Below are 16,276 nucleotides of genomic sequence, written 5' to 3'. Positions count from 1 at the left end.
AATTTCTTTAAATGGCAACTCCTTGTATACCAATTTATAATAATAAAATCTGAATTTACATTTATGATTGCACCACAATGGTTGCATTAAAATTTCATTAACGTCGTTTTCGTTTATTACGAACGTTTTTATATATTTGTTCCAAGCGTCTAATGTGTCTTCCCCAAATGGGTTAGTGATATGGAAATGTTTTTGAATATTATCGGCCAAACAGAAAATATGTTAAAAGGGAAAGCCTGAAAGATGGTAGCTTTTTGGTTTAGAAATATATCGTTTGACACACGCTAATTTAAGTGAGTAAATAATCATTGTAATATCAACCCACTTCAAATTTTCTAACTGGGTATCTTTCTTTCGATTCCATATAATGTTGAATATAAATGCTGTTTATTTTTTTATTTAAAAAAACTCTTTTGGGTGATTTGGTAAAGCAGATAATAAATGAACTATAGTTGACGATGCCAAGGTTTGTATTACGATTATTTTCCTTATCAATGTCGAGTTGAGTTTCCGCCAGTTTGAAAGAATTCTTTTATTTGTTTCCAGTCTTTTTTCTCGTGTTGATAACCCAAAGTTTTTTCAAATAAGCGTTTAGTTTAATATCCCAGTACATCGAAATCTACGTTATGCCAGTCCGATGTTCAATCAGAACATCCCTGCCATTGAACCTTTAGCTTTAGTTTTGTCAGTAGTAACTTGTAAGCCAGACATTCTATGGAGCTTGTTTATTGTTCTTACCGTTTCATTTAGAGACGTCGCAGAGCCGTCTAGAAATAGTTCGTTGTCATCTGCATATTATATATATCTACTATATACGTGCTCACTTTCTCCAAGACCATGCCTTTCATACTTGTATTATTTCTTGTCATTATACCTGGCATTTCTGCGACCAAAAGAAACAAATATAGGGAAATAATATTAAAGTGGCAAAATATGGGATCTCTTTACTTTACAAAGGCTACATAACTGACCAATGTATACTTAGGAGCATTAGAAACTATACCTCTCAGTTGTTTTTATCATGTTTGATCTTTGATTGAAAATATCTCAAGTTAGCGATTTTATATGCAAAACAATTACTGTACTGATGCTGTCAGCACCAAAAAAGAGTAGTTCTACGTGTTTTTTGTTGAAAAATATAATTTGACATAAAACTATTAAAATTCTTTTTTTGTGCATAATACATAATCGATGTGAGGTATCTTTGACATCTTACCTTTGAAGAACAATATATTTGCCTTTTTCGGGACAAATTTAAAGTATTTCAAAGATGGCAGGAGTCATGTGGTTACTATTTCATATCTTACCCCAATTTATTTTTACACAACATTACGCGGCCTTTATACAAACTGACAGGAATGAGTAATGGTTAAAAAGAAATGATCAAACTTAACAACGGGTCTTTCAGATTTCAATAGCATACAATACTAAGTCGGTATACTTTCTTTTGCCCCTCAGTTTTAAGTGAGTGAGTGAGTTTGGTTTTACGCCGCTTTTAGCAATATTCCAGCAATATCACGGCGGAGGACACCAGAAATGGGCTTCACACATGTCGGGATTCGAACCCGGGTCTTCGGTGTGACGAGCGCACGCTTTAACCACTAGGCTACCCGACCGCCCCCTCAGTTTAAAGGCAATATAAGTAGAAAGGTTTATTCATTTTGTACAACCCTAATTGCTGCTTAACCAAAGAAGATCCTTCATATACTGACACACATTAAAAATGCATTATCGATATTTTTGTAATATTTTTCACTAAGGCCCAAAAAACTGAAGTATAACTACATGTCTTTTGGAATGAGATGCCATTACGCGTTTTAGATATCGTTCACATATCAAAAGGATAAACTTGGTTGATAACTGAACTTTATACATTAAACACCGTGTTAATGAGTAAAATTCTGCTTGAAAACATAATGTGATTTTCATGATATGTTTCCAGGTAATAAAAGCTTTTCTGTGTTCCTCAAAACCCATTACTAGACGCATTCTTCTGTTAACGGGCAATGTACAAACGCGAATTAAGAAAATATGACATTAAACTGCCCTTTATCTTTGTTGACGAATCTAAGTAATTATAGTATACTTCGGGTTTTTTGGAGTTATGTCTTGTTATGTGTGGTCTTTTTTCGAATATTTATTAATGATAATTTGACACGGAATATGAGGGCGAATAAAAGAGAATTTTGTAAAAGAGACACTTTTTAATACGAATGTATTGGAGCGTTCTTGTGCGACGATATGTATGTTCATCTCCCACAAATTGAATTTTACGAATATTCTTAATGTCAGAATAATAAACGCGACAAAAACCTTTCCATATATGTATCAAAGAGTAAAAGGGCAAATAAAAGATCATAATTTTAACTTGAATGTATTGAAGCGTCCTTCTACCAAATGTGAGCTTCCTATAAATCGTCTTTTTTTCGAATAAATATTAATGTCAGCTTACTAAGGAATAAAAAAAAGGAGAATCGGTGACCAGCAATGGGCTTCACACATTGTACCCATGTCAGGAATCGAACCCGGGTCTTTGGCGTGACGAGCGAACGCTTTAACCACTAGGCTACCCGACCGCCCCTGCTGCTTAGAAGTAAAGAGAAAATGTGTTTATTTCCTAATATTTCCTAATACCACGGGGTCTGTAAACAACTGAATCAAGATCTGGGTGCTCAGAAAAGGGGCGCATATTTTAAGAGTTATCATTTAGCCTGACTACAGGATCCTATTTAACCCAGACAGACATTGTCTTACAAGACCTGATGGACTGGGTGTTCAGGCGGTGACTTGGGAGCCGCGAATACCTGCGAGAATGCTGATGTGGTGTTCAGTAATACTCACTCACCCGCAAACATGGTGACTTGGCTGCATACCAAACATCCAACACTTTATTAAACTGTATTTTGTTCACCTTATAAAGACACTATTGTTGAAGTAAATGTATCGTGTAATGAAATTATTATTGATGATAACCATAATTATTATAGATTTTCGATCCATATGGATAATATAAACTGTCTGTTTACCTGACAGAATAACTAATGATCCAGCAACGGATTTTTTTAGGTAGAAACACTTTGCAAAAAGATGTCCAACTCTGTCTCTTACACCTCATCTTTTTAATACATACTACGTATGACAATGATATTATTTACAATGCATGACTTATTAAAATTATTCTTAAAAATAAATCCTTGAGAATCCTCCAGATGACATCTGTATGGCAATGAATCACGCCTACTTTCTCCCACCATGAACTCTTTCTTGTGTGGGTGAAGGGCGTTAATGTTCAAAACTACCCCTCGACAAAAATTTGCCAAATATTTTATTTTTGAGAACCACCATAATTTATCCTGATCTTTTTTGTGAATCCAACAAATACCTATGTTGTAAAAACTTCTTAATCATCGATATTTTCAAAAAGCAACTACTGCCAATGTTCTTCATGATCTTGACCAAAATTTAGGTTCGCCCCCCCCCCCCCTCCCCCAAATGGTAACAGTGGTCCCCTGATTTTTCCCCCACCCCAAAAATGTCCACCCCCATGAAAAGTGATCATCCCCAGCCCATCGTCTTGAGGCAATATCTCACAATAAAAAGGGCACATATTCATATGTATCTTTCAGAATTCTGGATTTGATATTGTGCAACCTGATCATTGCACTGCAGTCTTTAATGCAACTTCCATCTCAGTCAGGTCTATCCTCTAGTTCTTACATTTGATGCAGATCCTCTCCTGGATCCTGCTCCTCGAGTCCAGTAACACAATGGCCAACTCTGTTTATAGCCAGAATGAGGACAAGTTGTTTTAGACCACCATGACAAAGAATTATATTTCTGGTCCGGCTCACATCATTTTCAACCCAACAAAATACCCGAAAAATATCACTTATATTTTTGGGGCCTTAAATATCTAAGATCTGAAGAATCCATCATGTTCACAGTTCAAGTTCAAAATGGCAGTGCATCTGTTACTTCCTCTTGACGGTGGGTTTATCAAAATGCTGCTTCATCCCGCCACCCTTGGCAGCGTGGAACTTGAGATTCTGAGCTGTGTCAGATATCCAGGGGGAATCAAACTGGGTCGTGTCCTGGTCAAGTAAGTGTGTGTACTTGGTCCGTCCAGAACGACCAAAATTCTTGACCTGCAGGCAATATTAACAATGTCAGTATCAACTAAAAATTAATTCAAGCAGTACTGGGTCCAATCTTATGGAAGTTTGAGGCATGAAAAAAAGGTTACATAAAGTGGCTGGGGCAGCAAAATATGATCCAGTCCTAATACCATTTCAGCCAACCCAGCCTTTAATGAAATGACTAGCCCCTAACATGTGTAATGCATACTATTTCAGCTCATTTGAACTTAGTTTTCAATCAAAACTTTCTTTGTGTGTCTTTTGTGTGTCTGCAGTAGTAGCAAAACATTCTGCATGCAAATTGTTTCGAAATGTTTGCCTAACCATTTTAAATACAGTGAGTGAGTGAGTGAGTGAGTATGGTTTTACGCAGCTTTTAGCAATATTCCAGCAATATCACGGCATGGACACCAGAAATGGGCTCCACACATTGTACCCATGCGGGTCATTGAACCCGGGTCTTCGGCATGACGAGTGGCTACCCCACCGCCCCATGTAAACCTGGTATATACAGAATGTTCATACACTGTTACCTGTGTTTGAGTCTGAGCACATACCTGCATGACTTTAGGCAAGATAGTTTTGTCAAAGTGATCTTCCAGTGTTGGGGCGGAGAAGTCTCTTTTGAAGACGCCTTCGTCGTCGTCCTGCAACATGAACAAGAGCTACAACAACCTGACAATAAACATCTTATTCCTTGCTTCCTTGTTTATTATCATGATTAAACAATGCAAGGAATAAAGGAACTTTCTCTCTTATGGACACTGATAAACACATGGACACTGCCTAAAGCAACAAGTACCATCTTAGTTACTTCTTTTGGTATGACGCGGGGATCGAACCCTGGACCTTCCGCTCTCCGGGCGGATGCTCTACCACGAGACCACTGAGGCGGTCGAGTAATTGAGTAATTATTGCTTAAAGTCCCAAAAGGCAATATTAGAGCTAACACATGTCAGATTGTAAATAAACAAGTTGGACCCGACAAAACCAGTGGTGGACAGTAAGAGCACCAATCCATGCAAACCTACAGAATGTATTTCAGCAGACTAAATAACCCCCAAGGAAATAAGTGCACCCCTGTATTTGAAAATACCTACAAGCTAGCATAAATTTTTGTATATCCATTTGAAGAAACAGTTCTACACATCAACAGCAATCTTCAAACCCACATCCATGTAGACTTCAAAGTCAATATCATTACATCCAAGTCCTGTCACAATGATGCAAGAACAACAGTATTTCCCACTGACCATGAAGAAGGCTCCTCTGTGGTAGTACTTCTGCAGGAACTTGTACTTCCCCTTTGGTGCCTTGTTGGTCACCTGTCGGGGGTTGTTGCGGAACTCCACGCGGCGTTCCTCCTCTGTCATGCCCCGCACCTTCTCAATCTCAGTCTTCTCCTTCTCAGTGCTGGAAATACATGGTTAATTACCATCACATTCACCACCTTCACATTGTGACTATCAGAGCTCCAGATAAGCTGCGTATCTGCGTAAAATACGCATCAGAAATGCAGAAATACGCAGTAAAATAAAATCCAAGCATATCAAATACGCAACAAACATTACAGATACGCTACAAAAAAACAACTTGTGCGTATCATCAAAATATTGTGAAGTAACCCTGCGTATTCGATTAGCAAATCAGCAACTTATTTTAAAATTACAAACGGACATTCCGTCAACCTTGCCAAACTCCACGATGACAGTTACATCATGATCATTTGCAATCACACTTTCTTGTGGAAGTATTGTGGTATTTTTGAGTCATATAAAGCTCTCGAACCCACACGACACCAGTTTGCAGGGACTAGATGAATAGTGTTTTTAAATATTTAACTTAAATACCCACATGTGTAAAAACTAGTGGGTAACAGAAATTTGAATACCCAGATAGAATTACTGATACCCAATGATTTTAAAATGCATGGGTAAAATACCCACGACATCAAAAGCTTATCTGGAGCCCTGGGCTATGTGACCATATATCTTTGAATATTCATGAAAAATATGACAGAAGAAAAACACTGCTACAGTGATATATCCTGGTATATTTGAAATAGGAGTGAAAAAAACTAAGCTGCTTCTCTCTACTTGTGATCAGCAAACACATCATTATACATTTTCTTATAAAGAAGATTAAGACAATATTGAAATTAACCTGTGTTCAGGAAGTTCAAAACTGATTCCATTTAAAGTCCATTTATACTGTGCCAAATTCAATTTCGCTATGTGAAACCATCATTACCCTGGTCAATGGATCAGCGTGCAGTCAATTGTTATTCTCAACTCCCTGGAAAGTATACAACCCAAGCTACGTATGATTTTCATCCTGCATTTGCTAGCAAGCATTATTGTAAGACAAAATCCAGTTAGAAGGTATCAGTCACATTACCATCCAATCCTACCGGGTACCCATTCACTGCTGGATTACCAGAGGCATATTTAGCTACCAACATTGCTTAACTTTGCCTGATTTGTGATCTGGGCGATGTACACAGGACCACATACCACCACATATTCACAGATCAGACAACCAAAGATGATTTTTAATCAGCAGGTACCTTGAATCTCTGGTTTATTGTCATCCTGATTTGCATTATTGTAAGACAAAATCCCGTCCTCAACAATAAGTGTCAGCGATAAGAGAATCTCTCCAACACTCAGTACTTACTTTTCCCTCTCTTCTCTATCTCGCTTGAGTCTCCTCAACTCTCGGACCTTCCAGGTCTCGTACTCCTCCTCATCATTCTCATCATCTGTGGGCACCAGGTCCAGGGCATCCTTCATCTTGCGCTGTTCCTCCACCTCCCGCCGTGCCTCGTCCTCCACCATCTGCAGAGCAACACCAGGTCAAGTATTCTTGTATTTATATGACATAGGATGTATGAATTTACAATGGATAAATAGCAACACAATCAAGACTCTCAATGACTATATTTTGCATACCATGGAACTTTTAAACCACAACATGCACTACTATATCATAAGGATAATATCTGTCTGAGATATCCACATCATATCATCAATAAGATCCCCACATTTGATGGTGAAGTGAGGTGAAATGGGGTTTAATGTGCGTCCAAGATTATTGCACCCATAGAACGATGTGTGTGTTTCTGCCTGTCTGTCTGTGTCTATCCATCCGCCCGACCGCCCGCCCGCCCGCCTGTTTGGACTGATCCGGACTCATGTCGATTTATAGTGCTAGCCCAGTATACTGACTCCAAGCCAACCAGTCCTTGTTTTAGCCCATTAATGCCAAGCGCCAGATAGAGTAAAACACATATCAACATTACTTGACATAAGTAATTTTCTCGAGTACTCTTTCTTTGTACTTGAAACGTGTGACATGGTGTTGGAATGTTGCTGTAATCAAATAGTGGATGCTGTGTCACTACTTAGTTGTTGGTCTAGTCACAGCAATGGAAAGTTTCGAGTGTGGGTTCTGGTATAACATGCCTCAGCTATACCTATGGTCATACCAGATGCTATATCATTACCAATATAGGTAGATATTCAGCAATTGCGCTGTCATATCTCAACTAGCGCTTGACATTTCCAGTTCCTTTGGTCATGTCTGCAAACATGTCTGCAACTGTCTAGCGTCTATAACGATGTCTACAAGTGTCTAGTGGCTGCAACCATGTCTGTAAAACTATCTGTTAAATGTCTACAATTGTGTCTGTAACAATGTTTGCAACTGTCTAGCATCTATAACGATGTCTACAAGTGTCCAGTAGCTGCAACCATGTCTGTAAAACTATCTGTTAAATGTCTACAATTGTGTCTGTAACAATATCTGCAACTGTCTAGCATCTATAACGATGTCTACAAGTGTCCAGTGGCTGCATCCATGTCTGTAAAACTATCTGTTAAATGTCTACAATTGTGTCTGTAACAATGTCTGCAACTGTCTAGCATCTATAACGATGTCTACAAGTGTCCAGTAGCTGCAACCATGTCTGTAAAACTATCTGTTAAATGTCTACAATTGTGTCTGTAACAATGTCTGCAACTGTCTAGCATCTATAACGATGTCTACAAGTGTCCAGTGGCTGCAACCATGTCTGTAAAACTATCTGTTAAATGTCTACAATTGTGTCTGTAACAATGTCTGAAACTGTCTAGCATCTATAACGATGTCTACAAGTGTCCAGTGGCTGCATCCATGTCTGTAAAACTATCTGTTAAATGTCTACAATTGTGTCTGTAACAATGTCTGAAACTGTCTAGCATCTATAACGATGTCTACAAGTGTCCAGTGGCTGCATCCATGTCTGTAAAACTATCTGTTAAATGTCTACAGTTGTGTCTGTAACAATGTCTGCAACTGTCTAGTGTCTGCAAGCTGAAACATGTCAATAACAATGTCTGCAGTCCAACCTTAAGAGTCTGTTTCCTCCTGTCCTCGGCCATTTTCTTCATATCTGTCTCCTGGTCCCGATATTTCTGCTCTTCTCTCTCCTTCTCCTGGATAGTGATACGATCCCTCCTGAAGGACATGAATCAATACCACTGTGACTAGTCAACTCAAACAAACATTTCCAAAATACTGCCCACTGTCAAACTATTGTTCCTTGTCACAAATCAATCTCATTAAAATCAGATCTTAGTTCTCACTACCGCTAGACAAGGATCTGAAGACATCCCATTACGGGTCACGTCACACCGACCTTGCGTGAATTTTGACCGACCAATGGAATGACCAATAAGAAGGCAGCTTTCTCGGGCTTTATGGCACAAACTTCAAATTGGCGGCTACGCTTCAACACATATTTTGACCAATTCTCGATTACAAATTTGAAACCTGAACAAAAAAACATTCTGGAATGGCTAATAGACGGTCTAGATTGTAAGGATTCAGTCGCTAAACCCGTAACTATCATTCGGAATACCCCATGTTAAAGTTTTCGTGATTGCATGATTAAAAATCACATTCCGACTGTCACTTTCATAATCTGGTAAGCGACGCACTGATTGGTCGGATGAAAGGTCATTCTGACGTGACCCCTAATGGGATGTCTTCTGATCTTTGTTTAGCGGTAGCGAGAACTAAGGTCTGATTTTAATGAAATTGTGTCACAAATATTATTCCAACATGTCAGTGCGACATAAATAGGTTCCTATCATTAATCAAGTTGTAAATGTTTCCACCAATGGCTGACTATTTCACTTGTTTGTAGCCTTGTGCAACAGTCAGCAATGTCTCAGCTACATCGGCAGCCTGTAAAGAATCAAGTCTGGGCCTGACAAACCAGTGGCTGACGTGATGAGCAATATCCCACAACATCGGGGAACAATGACGAAGTCAATTCATTGACCTAGCACCCCATCCCAGGGCTCTAGCCTGGAGTCCCCACAGAATGACTGGCATGAATTTTTGGGAACCTATTCCAACCCAGAATCTCCACGGTATGACCAGCATAGATTTCTGGGGAACTATTCTAACCCAGAATCCCCACAGTATGACCAGCATAGATTTCTGGGGATCTATTCTAACCCAGAATCTCCACGGTATGACCAGCATAGATTTCTGGGGACCTATTCTAACCCAGAATCCCCACGGTGCAACCAGCATAGATCTCTGGGGACCTATTCTAACCCAGAATCCCCACGGCAGGACCAGCATAGATTTCTGGGGACCTATTCCAACCCAGAATCCCCACGGTGCAACCAGGATAGATTTCTGGGGACCTATTCTAACCCAGAATCTCCACGGTGCAACCAGGATAGATTTCTGGGGACCTATTCTAACCCAGAATCCCCACGGTGCAACCAGCATTGATTTCTGGGGACCTATTCTCACCCAGAATCTCCACGGTGCAACCAGCATAGATTTCTGGGGACCTATTCTAACCCAGAATCTCCACGGTGCAACCAGCATAGATTTCTGGGGACCTATTCTAACCCAGAATCCCCACGGTGCAACCAGGATAGATTTCTGGGGACCTATTCTAACCCAAAATCTTCACAGAAAGACCAGCATAGATTTCTGGGGACCTATTCTAACCCAGAATCCCCACGGTGCAACCAGGATAGATTTCTTGGGACCTTTTCTAACCCAGAATCCTCACAGAAAGACCAGCATAGATTGCTGGGGACCTATCAAACCCAGAATGCCCCCGGTTGGACCAGCATAGATTTCTGGGGTCCTAGGGAAATATTATGATGGGTCAAATCTCAGGTGAATCATTAAGGCCCCACCAGAGATCTATCCAGCCCTGTTCAGAGCCCGATATTCAGCCCCAAGCAAATGTCATTTAAAAATTCTCAAATTAGAATTTGAAATTCCCAATTCATGTTAATATATATAACTAATACTTGTTTGTAATAGCTTATTTTACAGCTTTGTAGAGATAACCTGTATTTCACTGATAACAGACCCAATACATAGGTTTTGATGTTTAGTTTAATATCATTGAATTGATTGAAAGCTCAAAATACAATGCTTAATTACCTCTGAATTTAAGAAAAAAAATTAAATAAATCCCAATTTTGAACAAAATAACAACTTTCTCCCAAATTGCATGCCAGGGGCACATAGTTTAAATGCCACTCGGTTTAGAACGTGGTCAAACCCCTGCGGACTTGACACCAAGTTTACAGAAAAAAATGGCTGAAGTTAGTTCATACTTCCTGACAAAAACAGGTTTCAGCCTCGGCCCGGTCTCCTCTTCAGAGTCGGTGTACTCCTCATACTCGGATGACTCCTCCTCGCTCTCTCCCTCCGACTTCTCGTCCTCTCGACCCAGCACCTCCTCTTGCTGGAAAAACATAGAGCATTCTGTTATTTGCTTTTAAAACAGGTTTCACAGATGGACACATGAAATAACGTAATGCTATTCCTTTGAACCTAACAGGTCATTAGAAGCAAAGCATCTGAAAGAATTGTAAATAGTGACTTAAAAATGACCTGCAGAGAAATGAATGAGAAATAAGATTAATATTATTTCACAGCAAACCTTGAACCTTTTCTTTGAAGAATATTTGTGGCCCAGAATCACATAGGATCTGACACTTCATTCTTTGTAGTGCCAAAAAGTATGTACTATCAACTCTGTTCCTGTGGGAACACCCCCATAGTCTAGTAGTAGAGGTCGGGGGTTCAATCCCAGCCATGTCATACCAAAAGACGTTAACAGATGGTACTTGTTACACCGCCTGGCTCTTGGCATTAAGGGGCTAAACAAGGACTGGTCGGCTCAAAGTCAGTATTCTGTGTCTGAGTGGGGTATTCATGTTAAACTGCATCATGTCAGTGGGCTAGCACTATAAAATCAGCATCAGTCCGGACAAGTACAAGCAGCCACACACCAACACCCACACTCGTGCATGCATGTTGCTATATAAGTGCAATAATCTTGGACGCAACGGTAAATTCCATTTCACCTCCCCTTTCCTGTTGCAATTTCAGGGACAGACAAAATATCTACTTATCAAGAATTCTACTAATCTGAATTACATGACTCCAACCATTTCATCATTAACATGTTATACAATCATATAGAAACAAAACACAGGAGAATTTTAAGATTGTGTCTATCTTGTCATCCGCCAACTTCTAAGTAATGCCTATCAAACAAATGATATTATAGCACATGCTCAAAGACATCACCACAACTTGTTTATTGATAAACAGATACTACTCACAGTAACCTGCAAACACTCACAGTTAGGAAAGGTCACATTCATGCTGACAAGACGATCACTTGCAAAATCATAGCAATAACTAATAGGACTGCATATCTAGCTGGCTTCTGGACTAGCGACTATGCAAGGGGGCTTTCAGTTCTTGTTATAGAATTGTACACTACATTATCGGTCAACACATACCTCCACTTCATCCTCTCTTCTCTGTAGTGCACGCTGCCTCAACAAAGCCCTACGACGTTCAATTTCCTGAAACACAAGAATTCATCATTCAAGTCTATATCATATACATAAACATATCTGTCATTCCTACACATCACTTTTATTACTATGCCTGAACTCAGACAACAATGTTTGTAATATCGATTACTGACAGTAGATCAAATATTATTTCGTACTGAGTACGTTAGTATTGTTCTACGCTGCTTTGAGCAAGTTTCCAGCAATATCAAAGCGGGGAACACCATATTGTATTGTATTATTTGTTGTTAAAGCCTCACTCAGCAATATTCCAGCTATATGACGACGGTCTGTAAAATAATTGAGTCTGGACCAGACAATCCAATGATTGACATCAAGAGCATCGATCATCACAATTGGGATACGATGACATGCATCAACCAAGTCAGTGTGTCTGACCACCCAATCCCGTTTGTCGCCTCTTACGACAAACAAAGTCTCGTTTTAAATGGACTTCACACATTGTACCCATGTGGGGAATCAAACCCAGGTCTTTGGTATGAGCATACGCTTTAACCACTAGGCTACCCCATCCCCCCCTTTTTCATATTGTATACAAATATGGGTGTGCATGTTGATGCTGGAGAATATTTATAAACGGCAATTAGCAATTGCGGTTTGAATAAAGAGTGGCTTGACTTTGGGCATTTATCTTCGGTACAGACATTGGTACCCCCCCCCAAAAAATACTCTAAAAATGCTGGTACCTTTTTCAAGTAAGTCACTCATTTGATGAAGGCACTAGTATCTTAAAGTCAGTAATTACAGTCAATTTGGTTTGTCATCAGTTTGTACTATATCCCAAGTGTGATGAAACACATTCTATGACAAGTAAAACCAAAGCAGAATTGTACTAAAAACAATCAAATACATACATCTGGCACAAAAAGTAATCACAGCTCTTACTTCATCATCCAGTTCTTCCTCTTCCTCACTGCTTTCTTCCTCATCCTTACCACGACCTCGATCATCTTCATCCTCAGACATGTACTGAATGATCTCGGGTTCAATGACCTCCCGTCGATGACGTGCAACTCTGCAAGTATGGTTACTGAGTTAAATGTCTGCTGAAGCTGGATGAATCCCATGCCCAGTCCTCAAGATGCAATGTTTGCAATTAATATCTGCATTAGGTACATCATGATTAATTTGCTTGATCACATTTATATATGATTGTGATCAACATGATGATCATCAGTGAGCATCACACATTGTTGTACAGATACAACAAAATGCTAGGTATCCACAAATACAAAATTTACCCACCAAAAAAGAAGTTATTGCAGATTATCTAAAATAAGATGTTGGTTATATTATCTTTTATAATTATTAAAATGCATCAGCTCACTTAAATAAATATGTATCAGGATCTGGGTCACAAAATCATAAGTTGGATGACTTTTGTTGATCTATGACAAACTTTGCACAATTATTTCTATACCTGCAAAATTGCACACAGAGCTAGAAACAAATCACAGATAACAACGGCACTGCAAAAGTCATATCAACCTGTCATCTTCATCGTCACTGTCAACGACCTCTCTTTCCTGCAGTCTTCTTAATCTTCTGTCTTGAATCTCAGTTGCTGTAGTTTCAACTTCTTCAGTTTCCTCAACAACTAGCTTTTTCTTTTGTGCAAGTTCAAACTGTCCTTGTTCTTCGTCACTGCTGCTTTCTGGGGCATAGTCTGGCCGTTTGCCCGTCACATATCGTGTGACCTTAACCTTCTCCATAGCAATATCACCTGAGTGAAAAGGCAAATAGCTTCTAATTCTTTGGACATCTTTGACAAGACATTTGAGTAGTCACATATTTCTGCATTGCCTAAATGTTCTAAAATAACCATGACAAGTTTACAATCATGAAGAATTTCTATATGGCAAAGCTTGGCATAAATACAAACTCTTTAATTGTCACTAAGCACTTGGTGCACCCATTGCTAAGTAAAGAGTCTGTTCCATGCCATGGTCACTTTATTGCCAAAGAATAGAAACCCACGCAATTGGGATTGATGACATGCATCAACCAAGTCAGCCAGCCTGACCACCTGATCCCGTTCACGCCTTTTACGGCAAGCATGAGTTGCTGAAGACCTATTCTACCCCGGAATCTTCACGGGTCTGTCTCACCCACTAAACTGGACAGCTACAATTACATAGCTAGTGCACTCACCCCTCCCTCACCCGGTAAACAGGACAGCTACAATTTCATAGCTACAGTGACTCACCACTGCCTCAACCAGTAAACAGGACAGCTACAATTTCACAGTTACAGTGTCTCACACACTACACAGGGTTGGTTGGTTGGTTGGTTTGTTGTTTAACGCCGCACTCAGCAATATTCCAGCTATATGACGGCGGTCTGTAAATAATCGAGTCTGGACCAGACAGTCCAGTGATTAATATCATGAGCATCGATCCACACAAATGGGATCGATGACATGCATCAACCAAGTCAGCAAGCCTGACCACCCGATCCCGTTAGTTGCCTTGTACGACAAGCATAGTCACCTTTTACGGCAAGCATGGGTTGCTGAAGACCTATTCTACCCCAGAATCAGTGGTCACGCTCTTTGACTGGTATAATTGTGTTTCCTCATACTGCAATTGCACATGACATTGATCATGCTATCACCCACTGGTTTACCTTGACCAGACTTGATTTACAAGATGCCCTGCTGTAACTAGAATATAGCTAGCTGTTACTTGGAACAACTAGCACATTTGTATTGTAAAGTCCTAATGTTATTCGTCATGTTCATGTTTGAATGAAAATCTTCCAAGACACTTACCTTTTTCATTCCGAATGGGAATGGCACCAGCCGTGGACTGGATAGGAACTTTGGGTCTGTTCGCCATCGTGACGTTTCTGTTACTTTTAACTGAAAGGTTGTTGACTTCTGATACAGGTCTAAATCAAGGGAAAACTGACAATGTGTACGACACGATAGGTGTCAGGCGCTTTACGCCTGGCTGATATTACACGTAACTTGAGTTCTTATGTTCCAGTCCGAACCGGAGAAACTATGTATGGTGGACCTATTTAGACATAATGAAGATAATTAGGATATCTCCAGCATAAGGGTAACTAGACGCTGAACATTTTCTCGAACCGTGTTAGCGGAAGTGAACAGTTATCTGCCCTTGGATCGTTTAAATTGTGGATTTGTTTGCTAACTGAAAAGAAACAAAACGCGTTTTATGGTATGCATTCATTTATCTTTCGTTTTTATACTGAATGTTCAATATGCAATCCATACACTATGAGTTTCTTTTATCACACTCCGTATTCTTCTTGAAAAAATGTACGGTTCCGTATGATCTTGTCAGATGTCTTTGAATGACAGAGATACAAAGATGCAAAGCTTCGCTGTTTTATGTAAGATTAAGAAGGCCACGAAATGCTCAAATAAGTTGTTGTTAAAGCTTGCATACCAGATTCGCTGATCGTGGTTTCGAATCCAACATTAACCCCTATTGCTTGAAAAATTGGGCTTATACTTTTTATTACTTAAAAGACATATCTGTGTTTTTGTTGCAGGTTTGCACAATCGGTCTCTGTCCGTAATCCCCACGATCACGACTTGAAATGTTGCACTGATGAATAATTAATTAAGAAATGACATCTCTCAGTTCTGGTCATACCCCATTTGTTAGACAGGGGAGAGAAGATGTGGCTTGTCAAAACCTATGAGATTTACCTGTTGTGGTAATGGACCAGTCCTAATAGACTTAACTCTGAATAATTAAGATCAAATAAATAAAAACCTTAACTTAATGTATAAAATAATTTATCTAATCAGAAACAATAGAATTATGTATTGTTTTGTTTTCTACACGTATAGATTTAACTGATGAACCATTTGATCATGAAAACAACGTAATATTCTTTACGTTCCCACCACGTTTTTTACAGTTCCGACTAATGGTAAATTATTTTTGTATAAAAATGTAAAGGAACAGTTTCACTTTGAATCATATTTAGAATGTATACAAGACAAGATAGGAGAACTCAACCGTGACATTTGTAATTTAAGGTATCTGACCAATGGGGTGAGACCTCAGTTCCTACAAATGATATATGTTTCTTGTTTATTGAGACTTTGTGAATATATAAAGAGACAGCTAAGATTGGGTGGTTGGGGGATGGATTGTAGACAAAAAGTCGCAAACACTTTTTGTAAACCATTATTGATTCCACTTTAATAATCAAATCAACGTGTTGCGATGGTAGGCAATTCGCATA

The 16,276-nt window shown here is 39.3% G+C and overlaps 1 protein-coding gene across 1 annotated transcript; it reads right to left on the bottom strand.

Moving 5' to 3' along the window:
- Positions 1-3,533: 3,533 nt before the first annotated feature.
- LOC139461920 (microfibrillar-associated protein 1-like) lies at positions 3,534-15,158 on the bottom strand. The gene is made up of 10 exons (XM_071243408.1): positions 14,823-15,158; positions 13,541-13,775; positions 12,938-13,067; positions 11,975-12,040; positions 10,775-10,905; positions 8,525-8,633; positions 6,813-6,973; positions 5,390-5,549; positions 4,694-4,783; positions 3,534-4,145 (listed from the first exon to the last, which is right to left on the bottom strand). Exons 1-10 carry the CDS (start codon positions 14,887-14,889, stop codon positions 3,972-3,974), a joined length of 1,323 nt encoding a protein of 440 aa, XP_071099509.1. The 5' UTR covers positions 14,890-15,158; the 3' UTR covers positions 3,534-3,971.
- Positions 15,159-16,276: the final 1,118 nt, after the last annotated feature.

The sequence above is a fragment of the Haliotis cracherodii genome, unplaced genomic scaffold (assembly GCF_022045235.1).
Source record: "Haliotis cracherodii isolate W230 unplaced genomic scaffold, xgHalCrac1.p SCAF_15, whole genome shotgun sequence".
NCBI classification, from domain to species: domain Eukaryota; kingdom Metazoa; phylum Mollusca; class Gastropoda; order Lepetellida; family Haliotidae; genus Haliotis; species Haliotis cracherodii.
Note: the sequence above shows the minus strand (reverse complement) of the source record. Positions and strands in the feature narration are given on the sequence as shown.